At 36.8% G+C, this 23,706-nt stretch overlaps 1 protein-coding gene across 1 annotated transcript in view; it reads left to right on the top strand.

The window, feature by feature from the left end:
• The window catches only part of CNKSR2 (connector enhancer of kinase suppressor of Ras 2), a 157,514-nt gene that overhangs the window by 101,288 nt on the left and 32,520 nt on the right, over positions 1 to 23,706 (top strand). Inside the window, 4 exon segments of the mRNA XM_072428264.1 lie at positions 3,895 to 3,943; positions 6,112 to 6,284; positions 10,790 to 10,863; positions 14,274 to 14,345. Coding sequence (XP_072284365.1) covers positions 3,895 to 3,943; positions 6,112 to 6,284; positions 10,790 to 10,863; positions 14,274 to 14,345 — 368 coding nt within the window.

Here is a 23,706-nt window from a genome sequence, read left to right on the forward strand (position 1 = left end):
AAGAGAGTACTGCCAAGGCATCTCTTTTAGTGCACTCCTATTAATCAACTTGCCCATAGTAGGACCCATCAGAGCAGCTTTGCAACTGAGCCAAAAGCAAACTATTGTTTTTTGGAGGACAGGGCACAAGTTAGTAATCCATATCCTTGGGATTATGTGTCTAAGTGCAGTTGAAGTCTTCAAATTTTTCAATATCCTTTTGTACTCTTCAACCCCCACAGGTTATAATTTGTGACTGATTTTTGCTTAGAATTGCAAAAAAATCCCCTTCTTCCCCTTCTTTTAGTGAGTTAATATCATGCCCTGTCCCGTCCACCAGTGCTCTGTACTGCCATTGCCACATACTTCATCACAAGTATCCTTATATGAACTTGTATTGCAGGAAACGGGAGGGTGAATGTTTGACCTGATCCATGTGTTGATTAGAGTGCAATGATTCTGTGTGGTGTGTAGACATATTGCACAACTTCTTTAACAGGAAAATGGAGAAAGGACTAGAAAATAAAGGTTGATAGCCATCAAAATAATGATGGGTCACTTGTTCTTAATTTATATTTTGTGAATTGCTGTTGGCCACCATTAGTCAGGCTACTTGTCTCATGTTTTTTGGACAATAAAGTTTGCTACACACTTTACTAGAGTACACAGCAGCATCTACTGGTATGACCCAAGTATAAACTGCAATTATTTTTCTAATACTATTTTGAAAAAGTTTTTACTTAAGTTTGTAAATTACATATTTTATAATTGCTTTCTGTAGTAATGACCTGTATGTCACAATATTTGATTACAAATACAATGGACACCCTTTCTATCCTCCAAAATGAAAATACTAGTTGTTTGAATTCAATGCTTTGTCAATCACTGGCACTGGATAACTATTACAACCTGTCAAAATTTCTAACTTTCATACTTAACCCGTGTATTTTATTAGATGAGTACGACAATTAGGGAATTGTGTTGTTCAAAAGAACATTAGTAATGGCAGCCTCAATACTTGTCTTATGACCAAGACTTAAAGAGAGAACAACATGTTATACTGCATGAAGTTTTCATGGTTCTATTCAGTGTTTCTTGCATTTTCTGAAAGAAAATTACCTCTCTTGTTAAGTCCTTTTATTTCAACACACATTATATTAAAATTTCTATTTGAATGTTTGTTTTATTCTAATTAGTATACCCTACACTGTGTCTTCCTTTTTACAAGATGTGTGATGGTGTAAAGTTGGTTTCCATGGAGATAGAGTACTAGCACTATTTGTTGCTTATTTCAAACATTTTTTGCAGATAATTTGCTCTTCCTAAAATACAATTTCATCCCAATGTTAGTTTTGTGTTTGTGCATACGCATTTAGTTTGCATTAAAATTAGCTATTCAGGTGCATAATTTGAACAGGACAAATTTTCATTATTGACTAGATGTGCCCTTCAGAATGCAAAGCATTGGCAATGATACCTAAACAAAATATTCTAATTTTGGTTCAGGGCATGGGGGTGGGGTATTAGAGTACTCTACTCCAGCTTTAGGTATAGCACAGTGTTTTGTCTGGAGGCAGAAAATTTATGAAAAGGTTTATTCCTTCCTAAATCAATGCCTTTTCTTGCACCTTTACCCCTCTTTACCAGAGGTCTATCATTGTGGTGGACATTTACCATTTCTACGCACAGCAAGAACTTCACAAAATATAACAGATTACATACCGATTTACTACACAAGTGTAGCTTCATTCATAAATGCTTTTTTTTTCTAACATTCCTATGTAAATTTTTACAGGAAAACAACCTAGTACAAAACAAGTTTAACAACCAAGCCAAACAAAGCCAGATCAGAAAACGTCATACTTAAATCTCTGAGACTGATTCATAAACTCATAGAACATGTCAAAATTTCATGAAATAAAAAAAATTTAACAGGAATTTAGCAACCACTCGATTTCTGGTGTGATGTCTATTTGAATTATTAGGAAAAATGAAATTCAAAACCATACTAAACACATAAGCTAAGCTAACAAGGACAGAAAAAGAAAAAGAGGGGAAAGAGTAGGGTAGGTAAACGGGAGGGAGAACCCATTCCTCAGCACTTTGGAAGACAACCCTGGGATCAGTACTGGTCGACAAAAGTTCTATCACTGTACCATTTAAGTTAGACTCAGGTGGTGTACATTATTTGCAGGGGAGAGAAATTGTTTAGAGATTCCAGATATAAAAAAATATTTCTTCCAGTTCCCCAGATCACAGAAGTAAGATCCTCCATGAGTTTGATTTAATTCACCACCTGCTGCTGTACCGGTGGAGACTTTGGCTTCAGCCAATTAGCTGGGATGCGTGAGCTGCCTGCCATAACCTGATGCCTGAGCATAGATATTCATACATTATAGGAGAGAAGTTTTTCCCCCTAAACATTTCCTATTAGTGTGTCTGTGTGGGGGGAAATTCTGCCTCATCTCCAGTGGTAAATCTGGTCTACACTTTTCCTAATCTGTCTCAGATTGATGCCCAGGAGTGCATGTGCCACTTGGTAAGGACTCATACTACCGAGAGGCTCTTCTAGTGTCCTCACCATGAATTTAATAGGAGAATGAGATCTATTCGGTTGTGTTTAACTCATAGGTCAGATATGCATTGTGCAACATCTACTAATAATGGAACATAAGTCAGTAGTGTAACAAAAGCAGACATCTGATGGTTGTGATGAGTCATTGCACAAGATTGTTCTTTACAGGTTATGAAAGGTTTACTATAATCTCTACCTAGAGAAATCAAGGCAAAGGGGTATAATATGAGTTTAGAAAAAAAGTACAGGAAGAGTCTCAACAATCAATTTACAAATTATGGCCACATTAAGTATTTCCAACACATTCAGCTTGCTTTTGAGTTCTGGCTAGCTTCCTACATGTACTTGTAAGCTGGTTTGAGCAAATTTTGACTTGCACAGGGAGAATATCATATCTGGTTTTAAAATATTACCATGTACACAAAACATAACATTAGTATTTGTAGGCACTACAGGTTGCATGCTCCTAAGAGGGAAGGGGCCTTTTAAATATACTTACCATGGTATTCCTATTTAATGTACAGTGCTATATAAGTATAGTATATTATAAATGAACATGTAGGCTACCATGGCTATTTTTTTTTATTTGCCAGTCTGTCTCCAACCTCCGTACCTAATGAGTTACTGACCCTAAACAGTTATGCAAGTGGGGAAAACAGAATTCTGTATCTTCAATCTTGATCTGCAAAAATATAACATTGAATATTAGGAGACAATGGGCCTGATTTAAAAAGCTAGACTATCATGGATGAACCTGGTAATCCAGGAAACCTGTAATGTATTTTATAAAACCATTTGCTATATGTACTGGGTGCCCATCTCTTCCTTCTGTCCGAATTAGCATTTCACAATAAGTTAAATTCTTCAGCATTTTGTTTGGGTGTATAGGTTGTGATCTGTCATCATTATGCTCAAATATAGAGCATTTTTTCTGTGTGAGTTTGATGCTAATACTCAAATGTGTGTTGTGATTATTTTATTTTCAGGCTGGCGTTGCATCTGTGCGTTGGGGTACAGCAAAGTACATTATTGCAATTCATGTTGGCACACAATTAACAGTGATATATTGAGTCATGAGTGCCGATAATTTTGAAAGCTAAACACCTCAACGCATGTGTTCTGGTGGGTTGTGTTATAGTACTTTGACAACCCATTCAAAATAACTCATCGCACCTTAACCTGCATCCCACCAGACATATGTAAATGGCCTCCTAAACCTGTCTTAATACCCTGACAACATATGTAATGATTTCTAATTGTATTTTTATCTAAGGAAGATTTTGGTATATCACCAAATTAAAATGTATATCATGTTCTCATGCTGATATTTTTATTTACAGACATTCCAGCAGTCATCTCTACAGCATAAATCCAAGAAAAGAAATAAAGGTAATATGAATAATTGTATTGTGTGGGGAAAAGTTCTTGTGAAACTAATGACATTTGGAAAAGCAGCTGGATAGGATGATTCAAGGAGTCCAAATGGGTTCTGTTTTAAATATTACATTGCATGTGGGAGGCTGTATAAACTATATAAAAACGATGTTTCAAAGTGTGTATGATAATCTACATAATCATTACTCTCACTTTCAATTGATTGAATAACATGTTTTAGCTTTGTTACAATTTTTCTTACTGATCAAAAAATATTTTCACCAATCCTTTATTTAATTCTTAACTCCTTTTAAAATAGGTGGATGTTTAGTAGCTCTTTTAAATATTTAAAGTGGTACTGCCAGAAGATTAGTATTTAAAAAAAAAATTGAAGAAAATCTACTTAAAATAAAGAAATTCCATCTTTGATAGGTATCTCTACTACAAATGTCGAATTGAAAGATATCCCCCTATGGCTCTAAAATTTAAATATTTTCCAAGCTTTCTGTTGTCACCAGAACAAAAAGCAAACGTAATTCCTCTCAACAGGAATATAAGCAATAAAGTCATAACAGTAAATTGTTAACATGCATGCTGTAACTACCACTGTATCTAAATATGTACTTAAATTGAACCTGACAAGTATTTTAGTTAAGTATTTTTTATGCTATAGGGAACAATCTGAAATGTTATTTATGCCTAAGATATACACTGCAATGAGAACATGCTTAGGCATACTTATATCAGTATGAATCTAAGCCACCCCTGCTCTAACTTCTGGTCTCCAAAGATCTGGAGTGGGATTGAGTTATGCTACTACTGTACTGAGCACATTTCTCCTTGTTGGAGGCTCCTTGTTGTTGTGCCACTACCATTATGGTTGTCTCCACACAGAGGCGTAAAGAAAAGGCCAGAATATCAGTAATTGGAAAAGGGCAGCTGCAGGGAGAACACATGCAATGCTGGTGACTAGTCCCTTACCATCTGCATGACATTTTTAGGCACAGCTTTCAGACTTGAAAGCTTAATCCCAGGTAAAATGTTTTTGAAATGATACAAAAGCAGTCAAATTGAATTTTTGTTTTATTACGCAGCAGCCATCGCTCTCCTCCAATGTGCTAGACCAGTCTTTGTAGCCTATTCTTAATTATTTCTGCTTTACTATTCTGACCACTGAGGTCATCGCCTTCAGTGCAAGTCTTTGAATGGCACTGTGAGGCTCCACCTAAAACCTGCTGATGTGCCTGGAAAATGGGCATTAAAACATATTACCAGTAGGTTCATGTAAATTAAACCATTGTAAGATAGTATTATTATTATGTTGTGTTATCTCGTGTCGACCTATTATGCAGCGTTTTACAAAGTCCATAGTTATATCACTAACTGTCCCTTAAAAGAGGCACACGAATGCTCACAATAAAGTTCCTACCATAATCATATGTCTTTAATACAATCTAAGGTGAATGTGGCGAGAAGCCAATTAACCTAAATGCATTCTTTTGAAATATGGGAGGAAACCAGATTATTCAGAGGAAACCCATGCAAACTCCATGCAGATAGTTTCCTGGCCGAGATTTGAACATTGGACAAAGCGCTGCAAAAGTGAAATAGGCAAAATAAGTCCCTGTCTTTCTTTTAGCATCTCAGGATATAAGGTTCTACAAAATTTAAGCATAGTTTTCATGTATATTGAACCAAGTACATTGCAGCCTTGTAAGACTGAGATAGCTCAGGGACATTGTGTTGTATCCCAAGTTACCCACTACTGCAGTCAGAGAGAGAAAAACAGGCCTGCTTTTTTGATCTTCTGTCTTCCTCATAAATACACAATGTTGTTTTTCCAAAGTAAACATACAGTTCAGTGTGCAGTTTATTTACAGTAATCTGTGTCATGTATATGTTTATTTTCTCCACAGCAGGCTGTTTGTTTGTGCCAGTTTAAATTTATTTCTTGTAGCATATGTACTTGAGTGTAGTTATCGGCATTTCCTGATACCCTCGGTATATAATCATAAGATGTTCTATTGTGCAGACAAAACCTTGTCAAGAATGTTTTTTTTTTTTCTGGGTTGTTTCACTTGGGTTTGTTCTCATTGAAAGACATTAGCATTACTATAGAACGGTTAATATGCGTAATACTTGGAAGCCATGATTCATTTATCTTCATTGTGCTTGTCTTCAAGGCCCCGTTCCTGGAAAAAGCAAACGACGTATATCCTGTAAGGACCTGGGTCGTGGCGATTGAGAGGGATGGCTGTGGAAGAAAAAAGATGCAAAAAGCTATTTCTCACAAAAGTGGAAAAAATACTGGTTTATTTTAAAGGATGCATCGCTTTACTGGTATTCCAACGAGGAGGTAATCTTTTTTTCTTCAGTTATACAAATAAAAACTGATAGATTAGGGAGTGGTTAGGATCCCTATATAAATGTAAAAAATATTTGATTTGATATACACTTTAACCATTGGCCATTTGTTTGGCCAGGCCATAATAATGTAATTCTGACCCATATGCTTAGGAGTTCATTCCCAGCATCCAGGTATGCAGGGATTGTATGATAAACTGCATGTGTGTAGCAAAGTGTACATTATAGAGAAGATTGCAAAGGTAAGTTTGTTTTAATGCAGAACAGCCATACATGTCCACTTTAAAGTGTGCTGCTCACCCATTTAAAATAGGTTGCTCTATTGAATTAAGTTAGGTGTTGTCATAACACACAGATTGTGTGAATCGGATTATAATCTAGCCATACAAGGGCCATAGGCATATAGGACAGTCCGGTATTGCTGTAATATAATTTATCCCTGAATTTGTGTACATATATGAACCAAACAATAAAAGAATGAATGCTGTATGCAGAAAGCTGCAGCTTCCTTTGCTTCTAGCCAAATCCTTTCTCCTTAATCTGTTTCACTTGCTTGTATCTCTGCCTACGCATTTCTTCTGATTCATATGTTCCCTTCCCTCTCCCTGTAGATTCTTACTATTATCTGGTATTGATTGTAATCTATAAGGCACTGCGGCACTACAGTACAATTTTCAATAATGTTTCCCAGTTTTGACATGTACTCTGCGCTGTATGTATGTGGGCAATGACAGCTAAAGGAGAATGACTGGATGCAGAATATAACATACACACTAAGATGAACAAAGTTTCACACAGCGGTAGTGAATTCAATAAAAATATCCCAAAAGCAAAATTGTTAACCTGTTTTTTTCTTTTTTTTCTATCAACATTTTGCCATTGGGAGAAACAAAGAATAATAATAAACTGAAGAATCCAAACATGTAATGTAAAAAACAAAGGCCCAAAATTTAAAGATAACTACTTTTTTAAAATACGATTGTTTATACATGGCATGTGGGTTAATATATTTTATAAAATTTGTATCTAGCCATTTTTAGGTTTTAAAGAACAGGGGAAACCCCTTTTGGATTATGTTATGCTGTCTGCCCTTTGCTAGGGAGAATACCTTTCTTTTTCCTATACTAAAAAAATTTAAATCCAGAGGTTGTCCCCAGAATAAGAGTTCCACCAGAGAATTGCTAGGCTGCGCCTCTTGCTGGCACTTCTGTGGGTGCCCCACGTATATTTAGATATATTTATTTAATATACACACACAAGGTTTTTAAAACTATACACATACATGACTGCTTTTACAAAGTACACAACATATAGAAATCCTACACAAACCATTTAGTAATTTAATGTAGGAAAAATGTCCATTTTACTCTGCTTGCCCACAAAGATGGCTTAAAGCTGCCAAAAATGTAAATGCTTTCTTGCAACCATGGCAACACTGAGAGCATTCTGTTCAATGAATGGAACATCTGCAATAATCTTATTTCCTGCTTGTGTTATTGGCTCTTACTTCCTTTCCAAGATTCCTGCACATAGCTTGAGATTAGTTATTTTAGCTAACCCTAATTCCATACAGGCAACTTTAATTAGTGATGAATTTTATATTCCTCATCTCCTTTCCTTGCAGTGACAATGAGCCATGGGACAAACAAAAAGATCGCCCAGCCAAGGCCAAAAAGAAAGAAACTCAGTGTTGCTATCCTTTATTTTTTCTTCTAGCCAGTGGTAGATTTTAGCTTTTATGCCGTAGGAGAAAAGTCTGTTAAGCCAGTGTTTTGTAGGAAGCACACGTGGGGGAATCCTGCCCTGCCAGTAGCAAGGTCATAGTTTGACATTAACTACCACCACTACAAAAAGCAAGCAAACAATGTTTCCCTAACAAAGCGGGTACAAGAGGCTTCAATTTCATTACAACATTATGATGGCTGTACATTGGTATTGGCATATTATTTTAAAAGTTTATTTAAATGCTGGTTGCTCCAATACTTCTATCTTGAAAAAGCGAACTTTTGATGTAATGAAACACACTGAATAAATATCGTTTTAGGCTTCCAGACAAAAAAAAAAAGTGTATACAATTTTGGTTAAAAGGAGTTAAAACTAATTGATTACCCACAGCCTTACAGAGGGAGCTATTGATATGTTATACATATGTGTTATATGTTCAAATTGTACTATGTATGTTTATGGCATCATTATGTCACGTTTTTATTGTTTGTAAAAAACAATTGTAATTGTGATCAATTTTTTTACCTATGTTTGTGTCTGTTGAAAAAAATCTCTATTGATCCTGAGAAGTATCTTTTAATGGTGCAGGAAGAGAAAAACCCATATAGACATTTTTAACCCCCTCTGAACAGAAGTTCAGTCAGAAGTCTGGTTATCCTGCCATATTTATTCATTTAATTGACAAATATGCAGGTCAAATGATCTGACCACATTGGCTTTATAATTATAATCAGCACTGCATTAGTAGTAGACCCAGGAGACCATAGTGACCTCCAAGCAATCACCATTTGATAAGGAGCACAGATATGTATCTATTATCTTTTAACTTAGAGCTATCTAAAGCTACGTACACACGTCCAACGGTTTTTGCCCGATAATTGGCTCAGGGCGAGAACAGCGCCAGTCGTCCATCGTCCGAACGACCATCCTGGTGCATCCACAGACAATAAACGACCCACGATTCTAATGCAAGGAAAGGGGGAGAGCTTTGCAGCAGGGTAACGCTCTGTCGGTCCCCCCCTCCCATCTGCATAGAGCAGAACAGCACTCGTTCATGCATTGTGCAGTCCTTAGTGGTTGGAAAGGATTGTGAAAGATCCTCACGTGTATAGAGGCCGTCCGACGTCCGTTATGGATCCATCCTGGCGCCAAGATGGATTCATGAACGACGGGAGAAGAAGCACTGCAGTGGATGTGAAGGGAGGCGAGAGCAGTGGGGTGCCACTCTTTTTCCCCCCTCACTTCTCCACAGAGCAAAACGGTGCTGTATGTACAGCACTCGTTCATTCACCTCTCAGTCATTTGTGAAAGATCGTTTCCAAAGACAAAAATCTAACCAGTGTATATGTATCCATAGAATATATTCTCTTCTATATACACATAAAGACATATGGATCTCTTTTTATGTCCACAATGTATTTGCCAAACATGACTGTATGAGAAAGCTACATAACCCTGTGCCTAACAATAATTCAGGAGGACCCAAAAGAAGCCTATGGCAAACTAGTTGTATATTCTATATATGTTGGCTTAAAAACATTATGAAAAAGTTTTTTTATCACAATTACACCTGATTATATGAAAAGTGGCAATGAGTTGGAGCAATGTAGCATCAAAGGGTTTTTATTTATTTGCCTGTAGAAAAAAACAATCTCTGACAGTCCGCTTTCCCCTGAGCCAATAACCTGAGCCCATTTCTTTTCCTTAACATAGTTTGGGGAAAGGAAGGTGAAAATATAGTAGCACATAGTCGGCACACTTGGAAGTAGAAGTCTTTGGTCATGTGACCAGTGCAGAATAAGATTAAGCAACATTATCCCAAAAGGTAGTTATCCCACAAGATGGTAGCGTTTAAATATGATGGTTTTGCATATATTATTATATTTAGGGCTACAAAATTGAATTGTGAACATGTTTGTATATATTTTTTTTATATAAAAAATTGAATATTTTGTATGGGTAGTGTATAGGCATTGGTGGCATTGGTGTCTTTTTACACAATGCAAGGCCAGTAGCCATTCATTGTAAGTGAGGACCCTGTAGGACTGTCATAGCTCATAGGGTAAAGGAAGTAAAAAGCTTCCTATGTTCTTTAAATACTTTTTATTTAAAGAATACTTTTAATATCAAGCCCCTTGTTTAGTTTTTAATAGTTGAGTGGATTTAGACCCTTTACCCCCATATTCCTGTCCAACAAAAAAAATAAAAATTTAAAAACCCTAAGTTCTAATTTTCCAATCTGAAATTTTAAACAAGTTTGCTTAAAGGTGAAGTTTAAAATTTTACTTCAGGGAACAAGGCTAAGGATCAGGTTTTGAGTGCTATGATTTATCCGTTTGAACCAGTAAATTGTATACAGCAATTTGACAAGGTAGTTTGTTATATGTGAAAGGTAGTCATGTTATGTGAAAGTTCTCCATAGACATTGGATGAATCCATTGTCTTCAGTTTTGGTGACATTCAGTTGTTTTTGGAACCTAGACAATTACATTTTGCGAGACAAGGGTGTGCAATTCTATGCACACATCAGACACTCTCAACTTTACCATTACTTTAAGGGAGAATGAATCTGTCAGGTAGACAGTTCAACATGGCCAACAGATTGTTCTCCAAGATCTATAGACCAGTTTTTCCGCCAATATTAATGTTCCAACCAGATGAGGTTATGATTATTTCCTGTAGTAACTAGAAAATTAGATCTATTGATTAATATTTTGTTGTGGCTACTAATAATATAATGAAGTAAAATATGTATTTATTTTTACATTTCAGGAGGAAAAGGCTGAAGGATTTATTAGTCTACCAGAATTTAAAATAGATCGAGCCAGTGAGTGCCGTAAGAAATTGTAAGTAAACATAGTTGATGCAATTGATTTACTAAAGGAATATACACTGTTTATTTACTGGTGAATTATCACCTTGTAAGAGATATTTTACTCTGCTGATTTCAACCATCCAACCATGTACAAGAAAAAAAAAACTTTAGATTTCTTTGCAAGTAATTGATTAGTCTTTGCAAAATGTTCTATACTACATTTACGAAGCTAAGTGAAATATCCCTTTGCACAGTGATAATTCACCTTGGTGAGTGAACCGCTTAAAATCTTTAGCCAACCGGTGGTCCATGAGAACATTTTGGTGGTCCCCCAAGCAGAGTCAGAAGAAGGACCCAGGGGTGCACTGGCCAGAGCCGCGGACCATGTCCCCTGTACAAATCCCAGGCTCAGGGAAGTGGGCTGGTTGTTTCTGGACACAACCCACTCTCCTATCGCAGGCTCAGACCTGTGATGGGAGAGTAGGTGGGTTATGGTATCATGACATCACTATGGGGGAGGTTTCTCACCCTTTGAGTGACACCCCGCTCCCCGCACATGCATGGTCTGGAGCCAGGATTTTAGTGGTCTGCGGGACCAAAAAAGTTTATGACCACTGGTTTAGAAGTCATGGTTATATGATGTAATGGTGAATGTGTCCATTACTAAGGAAGGATAAAAAAAAAAAAAAAAAAAAAAACCTTCAGACTAAACAAAAACTCTCCTTTAAAATATAATAGCAGAGCTGTTTGGATCTCAAGAGCTAGCCTGCTAATACAGATAAAGAACTCTGTTTCTTGCAATTGTTGCCAGCCAATCTTCTATCAAATATACAGTATATTCTACCCAAAAATCACAGCATGGTCTTTATTTTTACTACTACTACTGTTTGGCAAGGACCAACTGAGCTTGTGATTATATAGAGAGAAAGCAGCAACGCACTGAAAGGGCTCAGCCCTGTGTACTCTCCGGTTATTTACTATCAAGCTTTGCACAAATAAATGTTATGTGTTCGTGTGGGCTGACTGGCCTGAAGTGCTCCTCAGGGAACTACAGAAAGATTGGATACAAATTAAAATTCTTATATAGTCTTTTTTAAGAACAATGGTATTTTGTCCACATCCTGCCAATTCCTAAAGCCAAATTTACCATTATTCTTTTCTTTAAAAAATCCTTTGTTTATTAAAAAAAACTGCTATTGCAAAATTCACCTCTTTCCTAGTGCTGTCCCTAGATGATACACTGTTCAATGTAATTGAGCCCATTTTTTGTGAGCCCAGGACTAGAGTGACACCCTTGGGGTTGCCTTATCAAACCTTTCTGGGTTACTAGAAGAATGCTGCAGGAAACATTACTACATAAGGAGGTTTCTGTGCATTCAGAACAGTCCACTGGCAGAGGAAGAGGACCAGTAATGTAGTGTGTCCAGACCAATGTTTTGAGGGAAAAAAATGTGTTCAGGGTTTAAAAATCTGGGATAGGGGGTGGGGGTACTGGTGATTCAGGCAAGCTGGATTTGAGCTCTAAAGTTCTGTAAATCCTAGAAATTATTTTTTTTCTTTTTGATATTCTAAACATATAATTGAAAACATTTTGTTATATCTGTTCAGTAAGTGGAGAATAATACCACCTAATCAGATGAATATGTAGTTTTATGTACATATGGGGTCCTTATACTAGAAATGTGTTTTATTGAGATGTACTACATGCCATGCATATGAAGTTCATGTTTTAGCCTGGGTTTTGTTCAAGTGTTATTTTATGGCACATTGCTGTAAATTGATTTTCTGTAGGTGATATTGAGAAATAGAAAACTGTTTCGCTACTTGACGTGGTCATATATTCTACATTTACAGCAAAATGAATAGCTGCTGCTTTGTCAAGTTATTTTCCTGCAGTGCCATCCAAACTTTGGGTTCTGTCAGACTGTGTTGAGTGCAGCACTGTAAGCTGCATTCATTTGTTCACTGTGCTGACATTTAGCACCTAAGGTTTCAGTATAAGGATAGTAAATGTCATCATCATGTTTGATAAAAGTGCTAAGAGGGCTGTTACTTGCAATGATAAACTTAGGTAGAATGGTGCTTTGACAAGCTGCTTTCTCACAATAAAAGATTCATGTTGACCAACATCTAGTAAATGACAGCCCTAGGCACATATAAAAGCACCCTGTTCCCCAAGTTATAAAACACAAAGTTTCTGCTAGTTCTTTGACCTAGGTTATTGCACTCCAGCTGAAAATATTTGAATGGTAATGGAAGTGCTTGCTCTGTAAACTGATTTGGTATGGGAGTCATTTGGTGGGCAATAAGTGCAGCTAGGATTTAGGAGTGAGTGCCACGAATGCAATGATGTTATGTAGACTAAATAACATTTTTGGTCTAATCTACAGACCCTCCTCAGTGCTATATCAATAATCTTACATTTATATTTTGTGAAATCATACCTATGTACAGCTTTGGCCACCTTCAGCTACTGCCACTGGATCATAACTGTGGCAGGGGTCGATACATGTGCTGTTAACAAGTTGCTTTATTATTCAGGCTGAAGCTAATTTTTTGTCTTTGAAAACTGAAGATAATAAAGATCAGCAGCAAAGTAACTATTGCCAAGCTTTACATAAAAGATTAGATATAAGGTAATAGTAGATAGAGTAATAGTAGCCTAGAGCTAAGTCCAGCCATTGTTAACCAGGGCTTCATGGAATCCTAGGCCCTCCTCAAAGGTTCCAAGAAATTGCCTGGCCTGTGGTTGATTGGACTCCTATATGATGGTATATGATATCTAGTTCTGGGGCCATTGTCAATTGGCAGAACCAACTGCAGCACACCAATGTTTGATTGTTTTAGCTGTCTGAAAGGGAAGCATTCTGACCACCATTTGAAACAAGGGGTGTTCATCTCACTGACTAATGTAGGATCATTATCCCCATTAAACCTCAATTCGTTGATTTTAGCAGGGGTTCTCTGATACCTAAACATTTATTTAGAAGATTTCTTCTGTCTCCAAGGAGTTCTTTCTGCTCAATGGAGTTCTGTGATATTTTTTTTACAAACAAATATTCATTAATTTTAAATGTTTTGTGTCCACTTCAGAGCACATTTTTCAAGAACATTGCTATGTTTTATATGTGATACTTACAGGACTGCACTGTATTGTCAGTTCAAACTGGATAATACAAAGACACTAAATCAACGGTATTTTCTGCACTTTCAGAGGATAAAACATGGAGAAACATGCATATATTGAAGAGATGTACTGAATATTTTTGCCCTGGCATACTTGTTAAAACTAAAATGAAATGGTATGCTTTATTCCATTATAAACAAAGGTTTGGAATATTCTGTGTGGTTTTCATATCTTCTTAGAAAAACTCTTCGGGATAGTGTAAAATTTTGTTGTTGTTCTGTGTGATAAAATTTTTCTTTATTTTCTAATTTTAGTGCATTTAAAGCTTGTCACCCGAAGATCAAAAGCTTCTACTTTGCTGCTGACAATTTAGATGATATGAACAGGTAAGAAAAACAAGCCGTGTGTTCTATTTTAGGAGCTGTTCTATACTTGGAGCTGACAATTGATTTCATATCATAGGTGTATTTATTTTCAAATGATTATATCATTTTCCAGTTGTTTCTCAGTGAAGGTAGTTCTTTTATGTCTTCATGGGGTATAATAAAATATGAAGTCCACTGGATCATGTAAGAAAAGACAAAATATTTGCTTTATTTACCAGCCCAAAACATGATGCAGATTCACAATGAAATCTAGAATGAGTAAGAGGAAAAAATGGAAATAAAACTATAACTGTTCATATACTGCAGGGGCGCCCAACACGTCGATCGCAATCTACTGGTCGATTGCAAAGGCAATGCGGGTCAATCACCGAGCGCTGCCTTACCCCTCCCTGCTGTTTAGCAGCAGCCCTGCTGTACATCTATTGGGATGCTGGGGATGTCTTTCAGTGCATGAGAAGACCCATGTAACAGTGAGGAGTTGGGAGGGAGGCAGACAGGGCGGGAGGGCAGTCTGAGTTGAGCAGTGCTAGGCGGCCAAGTCAGTTCAGGCTCGGTGTCAGGGTTCAATCACCGAGATACCTTTGTACGGATTAGCAGTTCTTTTTCTTGTGCAGCACGTCATTCTCCTATGACAGGTGAACTGTAGCTTTCCTGTCCCTATAGTCTTGTAGTGCAATGTCTGTGCAATGTTCTGCCATTCAATGTCTCATTAGCTTCAGTTATTTCTGTGTCATATTTGGTATTTACATTATAAATATATGTTTAGCATTTTTATTGTTGGTAGATCATTTTGACTTGGTCATTTTAAAACTAGCTCACATGCCCAAAAAGTGTGGGCACCCTAATATACTATATGTGGTCATAGATGTTTTGGGCAGCTTTTGTGCAGTTACAGGTTACACCTGAGGACTTGATTTCTAGTCATGTGCTTAGGAAGAATTATAACAAGGCATCAGCTTCTGTTTCTGTAGGTTGGTATCAGAGTTGTCTTTAAGGTGGTTCTTTGTATGTGAATGTGTTAATGGTACCTAGATTGAAGGAGAGTCTTGGTTTCCAATTTACATTTGAGCCATGGTTCCTTGGGTTATGCTACCAAAAGCAAAACCTGTGACCTTGACAGCTAGAGTCTTCTACTAAGGATATGAAGCTGCTAATTTGAAAGATGTTGACAGCTCTTGGAAATGCCAATCGTCACATCTACTTGCTTTCCAAGGGAACAGAAGCAAATGTCACATTGAAAGCAGTGTGAGACTTTTGTTACTTTGCCTTAAACTAGCAAATTCCAGGTAATTAAAGAGATCAGTCTGTGATACTAATGCCAGCAAATAATTGTATGTGCTACAATGAGACGAAAAGTAGAAGGAATGGGAACCCCTCTTGAGTGTTTTTTGTGTGTTCTTGCGAGAAATATTGGTGATCAACCTCATTTTGGAAAAATGTACTCTAATTTCCTGATACAAAGTAAAGAGAGAGCTCCCAAATGGAGAGAGCTGCACAGATGGTAAAAACTGCAAGAGGTTAACCCATCCCCTACCCTTATTTGATGTGTAAAAAAGTTTTACCATCTATTTTTTATATCTATTTATATAAAAATCCCCTCTGTATAAATTTCCACTGAAGTTCCTAAGAAGCCATAGTTTTTCTTCTGTAAAAATGCCTACAAATTCTGAATTTCACATGTCTCTAACTTTATTTGTACTTTTCTGTAGACATCATCACTGTTCTGGGGTCTTACAAAAATATAAAAAACCCCAGTATCCTTTGGCACCTTTTGATGTGTATAGGTATATTTACTCCTCTTGGATGGTGCAGTGCACTGATCACTGTATATTCTAAAATGTAAAACAGTTATAAAATGTTTTAAAGGGGAACAATTTTATCTTTGGTTTTTGTATATAAACATGTGGGTCTGTATAACTCACAGTGAGGGAAAGAAGTATTTTATCCCTGCTGATTTTGTACGTTTGCCCTCTGACAAAGAAATGACCGGTCTATAATTGTAATGGTAGGTTTATTGTAGGTGTGAGAGACAGAATAACACCAAAAAAACCCTCAAAAACCCATTGCTCAAAAGTCAGGGCTTGATGTGCATTGTAATGAGTGAAATAAAAGTATTTGAACACCATCCCCACCGTCAAACATGGAAGTGGACACATTATGCTTTGGGGGTGTTTTATGCTTTGGGGGTGTTTTTCTGCTAGGGGGACAGGACACCTTCACTGCCTCAAAGGGACAATGGACGGGGCCAGGTAACGTCAAATCTTGGGTGAGTACCTCCTTTTCTCAGTAATGGCATTGAAAATGGGTCATGGATGGGTATTTCAGCATGGCAATGACCCAAAACACACGGCCAAGGCAAAAAAGGAGTGGCTCAAGAAAAGGTAGTTAGTGGCCTAGCCAGTCTCCTTACTGGTTGATAGGGGATAAAATACTTTTTTCACTCATTACAGTCGCTGTATATTCCATATTGTACATCAGGACAGAAAAAAATCACAATAACTTGTTCGTCCAAAGTTTGCAATTTACATTTTTTAGGCATCCAATAAATGATACAACGTTTTATGAACTTTAAAGATTCTGCTTTTATTAGTGGCTGACATTGTACAATGTACCTGCTGCTTCTAATATGAATAATAAAACTGCTGTCAGAGTAACTTAGTAATAAAGCCTGTGTTAGCTTTGAAGGTTCCATTAGGAAATGAGCAAATTAATAGGAATGATGGCTTTGAGTTTCAGGGACCTTCTTATAGAATCTAGAAAAAAAGGAACAAAAGCAGATAATGTCAGATCTCTTTATTCTGTGAAAAATCTAATTGATTACTATAGTCAATATACATACAGTATATCCCTATTAGTGAGTAACCATGTTAATGTAATTGATAGTATTTTAATAACCAGCAAAAACCTGAAAAGGCAGACAACAACATTTGTAGTGCTTATTTGAAAGCATAAAAATAATTTTGAAAGCATAAAATAATTTGTCATAACAAGGACGTCTGTAATAAATGATACTGAGGTATGTGGTAGTTCATTATGAAGGATTTAACATTTAAGAAAGTACAGTCATACAAATTATAGTGAGGCTGCCTATCAAGAGACAAAAAAGCTCTCTACTAAAGCTGTGTGAAGCATAGTAGAGCCTTGACTGCTGAAAAAATACAGTAAACATAATTCCTCCACAGGCGCAGAAGCAGAACACACGTAACTAATGTACAGAGAAAATATATTTTTCATAGTTTTAACTTAGGACATCTTTACTGTGGCCACCAATTCTATGAATGGCATTTGACTACCTCAGAAAATAACTTGAAGGCATAAGCAGCACGGGGCCTCAGGGGTTAGCACTCCGGCCTTTGCAGCGCTAGGTCCCTGGTTCAATCCCCAGCCAGGACATTATCTGCATGGAGTTTGCAGGTTCTCCCCGTGTCTGCGTGGGTTTCCTCCGGGTACTCCGGTTTCCTCCCACATCCCAAAAACATGCAGTTAGGTTAACTGGCTTCTCCCTAACAATTGACCTTAGACTATAATAATCACATATGACTATGGTAGGGACATTCGATTGTGAGCTCCTTTGAGGGACAGTTAGTGACACGACTATGGACTATGTACAGCGCTGTGTAATATGATGGCGCTATATAAATACTGTATAATAATAATAATAAGAATAAGCCAAAAAAAAAACACAAAACCGTAGCAAGGAGTTAAACCCCAATAAAGCTGCCATGACCAATTAGCGTGGGGTAGGGTTGGTAGGTCTTGAATCCCAGACAGGGCATTATTGAACTTGTTATTCACAAAAGCTCAAGCTTCCAGTTAAAGTTTTAAAGTAAAGACGACAGAGACTCCTGATCCAGGAAACATTTGATTGCCTCATGTGATCAGGAAAGAATTTTTTCACCGTTGGTGCAAATTGAGTCATGCTTTATAAGGTTTCTTTTGCCTTCCTCTGGATAAACTGTGCTTATATGCTTTCATCTAGGAAATGCTGGTTTGTAGTATGTTTATTTCCCTAGTGGTTGAATTTGATGGACTTATGCTTTTTTTTTTCAACCTGACTAATTATGTAAATATGTAATTATGTTTGTGTGGGTCTATTCCAAGTACTCTTGTTTCCAACCACATCCTTAAAATTTACTGGTAGGTTAATTGACTTTCCCTCAAAAATAGACTTGGACTATGTTACGGACAATAAACTATTTGACTAAACGTTCCAATATGCTGGCACTATATAAAAGCATAAAATTAATATTAATTGAAAAATGTCTGATGGTTGTAAGTATTTAGGATCAGTACACATGCACACCAGTACCACAATAAATAGATTTACAAGTAGTGTTGATGTTCGAATTCGGGTTGTCCCTATATTCGACCCAAATATGGCTGTTCGAATTCGGGTATACCCGAACCGAATTTTGCTGCATTCGACAGCAAAAATTCAGGAGAAAAAAAAAATGTTTTTTTTTCTTAAATTATTTATTTCGTATCTGTTTTTTATTTTAAACTTGTTTGTTTTTATTTTTTACAGGTTATACCACAATGACATTATGAATCGGTATGAATGGAGATATCCCTGAGTTGCTGAGGAAAGGGAAATCCTGATCAGGCTTTCCCTTTCCTCAGGGAGCAGAACAATCAGCGGAGCTTTATGCTAACAGCTCTGCTCCCCTGATCCTGGAGGCAATACGAGGGCAATAGAGGTTGAATGGAAATACTATCTCCATTCATTGCCCTTCTATTGCCTGCAGTTACAGGTATTTGAAGGCACCTGCTTTCAATTAACTGTGACCGCACAGTTCCCACGGTCCAGGAATCCCACAACCCGAATTTTTCTCCCATTGACTTTAATGGTGTTCGAATTCGATGTTCGACCACCCGAATTTATGTGCTATATTCGGCCGAACAGCTGCCGAATCGAATAGTGAGCTATTCGACCAACACTATTTACAGGTCCACCTTATAATTCTGCAAGTAAAACCTAAAATAAGGTAAAAGTAAAATCTAACATTCTTCCAACAGTCAAGGCTTCCACTCGGGTAATCCCCGTAAAACACAAATGACAAATGAAATCTGCAGGTCTCTCATCCATTATAAACCAAAAATAAAAAGTGGTTTATTCCTCATTTTAGGATAATGTGTTGGGCCATGAAAATTATTCCTTTTTATCCCTAGATCAGCTGTACATCCAACATCCATTATATTTCAATAAAAAATAATTTGCATGTCCCTCCAACTAACCAAATTGAAAGAATATTTGTCTCAGATTTTTCATTGTTAATAGTAGGGAGACCTACAAATAACTTCTTTTTAATAAACGGTTTGCATGCAACATATGAAAATTCTTGCTAGTAACCTGCATCTTCTATTTTCCCGACTCTAATTTATTTATAGTTTCTGTGGTATCGACTTTCACACAAAGAAACAATATTGTGTAGCAGATTTTATGTACACAGAGAACAGCATAACCATATAAATAAAAGTAACTGCTTATGGGTATAAAATGACATCTGCTAGACTGGATTCAGGGTACGTGACTTAACCGAGCGAATGCATTTGTCACAAAACAGACATTTGTTCAAACACTGAGAGACGCTGGCGGGGATTAATTAAATTTCATGTATCAAAATCAATATCGCTGTATGTTCCCTGTGAGTTTTGTAATTCTGGATTCAATGCCCTATATTTATTGCTATCATAAACCAACTTGTTAGTTTTTAAACTTGGGAAAAAAAAGAAATGATAAAGAAGTCTGTCATATATTACATGTAAGTCTCACAGGGCCCTCCCCTTGAGTATGAAGGAACAAAATGATGGATTTATGCGCTAATCGAAATTTTGTTTGTTGGATCTGAAAGTGCTGCACATTATTCCATTTCTGACCAGAGGTCATTGATGCCTGGTTGTTCAGGTCAAGCTTATCAGCTTCAAATTTATGGCCAATTTACATACCCAAATTTCATATTTTTTAACAAAAAAGTAAAAGGCTTCATACACAGGTATAGGGCTTGGTGTGTTTCGTCATTTTTGATTTGCTTGATTGAATTGAACACTAGAGGCCTTGAGCTGCTATTATGCAGTGCTTTAAGGAAAGGATTAAAGGCACTACGTTAAAATGTAAATAAAGTTCCACTTTAAAAATTTGTGATCAGGCAGGGTTTTTTTTGGCAAAAAATAGACAAGGGATTTCCCCTTGTCACGTCATCCTGGCTTAGCCAATCAAGATGGACAAATCAGGATAAGCAAGAAAAGTAGGAGGAAGATGGTGACACACCTGTTGGAATGTGGACACCTGAGTATATTACTGGATTTAGTTCTGGTGTTAAAGGTGCAGAAACATATTTATTATATATACCAAGGATAGCCAACATGTTGCTTCTTCTTGGCACTTTTGGAAGAAAAATACAGTAACTAGACTCAATTGAATAATGCCTAAATGTGTTTGTTGCAGCTTTAGTATGTGGTAAAACAGTGCTTCCAGCCATAGGGAACCCTCCCTTGCTTTTTTTTCCCCCTTTGTCTGCATCATGACAGACAGGAGGGTGTGTCTATACTCCACAAACCCAGAGGAGATTACAATAGTGATGATCTTATTTTATTTTTTGATACCACTGTGTGGTGGCTGTATTGTTTTTTTTTCATTTCTAGCCCTTTTAGTTCCATTTCTACCTTTAGTACACTTCCATTCCTGAGACAACAAAACCCTGTGCTCCCTTCTGTAACAGAACAACGGAAACCATATACAACCATGGAATATTTCCCCTCTCACATTTTAATAGGCACAGAGAGATGATTTATTAAAATTCTTCAAGACTGGAGAAGATAGACTATTATCGGAGAACCTAGGTGATCCAGCACATCTAAAATGGATTTGTCAAAAATCATTTGCTATAAATTGGCAAATTTCTGCAATTTGGGACCAGGTTTATTTCAGGTTTGCTCGATCACCCAGGATCTCCCATGATAATCTTTATTCCCCAGTCTTGAACAGCTTTAACAAGTCAGGCCCAATATATTGATAAATCAGCACTGGCATCTATAGAGGACACATATATATTTATATAAAGCTGTAAAGAGAAAAGTAGCGTATATCACTTGTGACCAGTTCTTCATAAAGGTTTTTTGTGTATCTTGGAAGTGTCATGCTTGGATTTTGCCATGACAGATATATTGGGGTTGTTTTTTTACCAGGAATGTTGCATTTACCCCCTTGTCCATGGTAATGCCCATTAAATCACTAAACTGGAAGTACAAGTAGTTCATGAAATGTTAGAACTCCTGACTTTACTCTGTTCAGGTTTGTAACTCAGTAGTGCAAAGAAGATACCCACCAATAGCTTTCGAAAAAGAGCTGTCAGCAGGGAAAGATCTTTAATACTTTGCTGACAGGTTTTGTTTAGGACTACTTCAGTCCTCATTGTTGGCATAGGTAGCATGTTAGTTTAGAGTATAGAAAAGGTGCATTGCTAAATACTAAACTAAATTCTCATTCTAGTCACCTTGGGTTTGTTACTGTCTAGGTTTCACTTACTGTATTAGGCATCTCTGCCACAGTAACTCACATTCTGTGCATTCTCTACATTTGAATAGGCTGTCTAATGTACCAAAGGCTCTATTTATAGAACAGGGAATCCGACATTACTTCAAATATTCCCTGTGCAAAATAAATTACTGCGATTGAAACACATGGACTTTGAAAATTCTCTCCAGAGAATGTCTGAGGAACGTGCTGATTCCCTGTTTTAGGAATAGACCCCTAAATGTTTTTTTTTCTTAACACTGTGCAGCAGATAGTTTATTATAGTTCAATACCAGCATTGGCTGTTGGCATTATGCATATCCATTATGGGTTCCATTAGGAATGAATGGCAAGTGTAAAACACACATTTTTGTGTTTTAAAGTAACATGAACCCGCTTTATTTGATTACAGTCTTCTTTGTGTCCTTCTTTCTTTCTTAGTATTATTGATGGATGCTGCTTTCACTCTTTCAAATGAATTATATTGTTTTCATACCCGTCTATCTTCCACAATGTTTTTGTAGTATTACAGTCAGGCATAACACTGACATGCACTTTGAATGACCTTGTTTTGTTTCATATGCACAGATCTGTACATAGTGTTTATCACCTGGATATGACCTGTAATAGGATCCTGTTAGCTGTTGGCTGCAACTGCCAAATTTGTCTTATGACAGGGGGTCAGGCGAGCCAAAATATCTGACCGGCTGATATCTCTGCTCCTTCAAATAGTCTGAGAATGACTTGCAAATTCATAGGAGATTGCTCATTAGTGTCAGCAAAGCCCATGGAACAAACTGATCACCATGGAGTACAAACTAAACCTGTTCAATGTTTGAGCCAACAATTCTGACTGAATATATAATTTTGGAAGTCATATTCCCTGCTACTCATTATATCGCTGAACCTAATACCCCATACATTTTTGTCGTTCTCATTTATTTAGCACAATTTTGTACAGGCTGATTTAATGCTTAACAAAACTTTTGCAGCAATTGTCAGCCTTATTCCAGAATTGTTCTTTACAGTACTTCTTTTTTGCCAGCCTAATGTCAGTATCAATAACCACTTTATCATAGCTCTGGTCACCCTGGACATGCTTTAAAGCCCGTATTAGTGTAAAGAGAAACAGAACAGTGGTGGGCTCATCTGTCTGTCATTCTGCTTTCATTTCCCATCATAATTTTTCTTGACTGCACATGAACTGATGGTGCCGTCTCTTCCTCTCACACTTTAGCTGTAAGAGACTGATAATAGGTTAAATTCAGGTCCTTACACAACTTGCAGTTAAAAAATGCATTTAATTATTATCATACTATAATGCACTTTACGTGGCCCAAAGCCATGTTACTAATTGTCTTTTCAAGAAGGTTACAAGATAATGCCCCTACTTAAGTCACAGTAATATGTTATAAACCTAGTCTACTATAAATTAAAGGGACAGGCCAATTAACATGCAATTATATGTTTTATTTCTTTTGGATCTGGGAGTAAACCTGAGTGCCCAGAGGGAAACCCGTACAAACACAAGGAAAATATACAAACCCTATGGAAAAATATTCCTGGCTGAGATTCAAACCTAGGAGCCAAGTTCTGCAAGAGAGAGAGAGTGCTAGCCAGTGCACTACCCCATGTGTTTTGTTTTAATTAGGAATTATTAATTACAGAGTTGCATTTATTTGGGTATGTTATATGTAACTAGTGCTTAACTTTATATCAAACCTGTAATAAGAATGAAAAAAAATCCCAGACACCTCTACACAAGAAATCTTCCATTGCCATTGGTGTTATTAAAAATCCGTGGTATTTTTTTTTTTTTTTTTGAAACCATTATTTTGTATTACTCCT

Source organism: Pyxicephalus adspersus, chromosome 1, assembly GCF_032062135.1.
Source record: "Pyxicephalus adspersus chromosome 1, UCB_Pads_2.0, whole genome shotgun sequence".
NCBI classification, from domain to species: domain Eukaryota; kingdom Metazoa; phylum Chordata; class Amphibia; order Anura; family Pyxicephalidae; genus Pyxicephalus; species Pyxicephalus adspersus.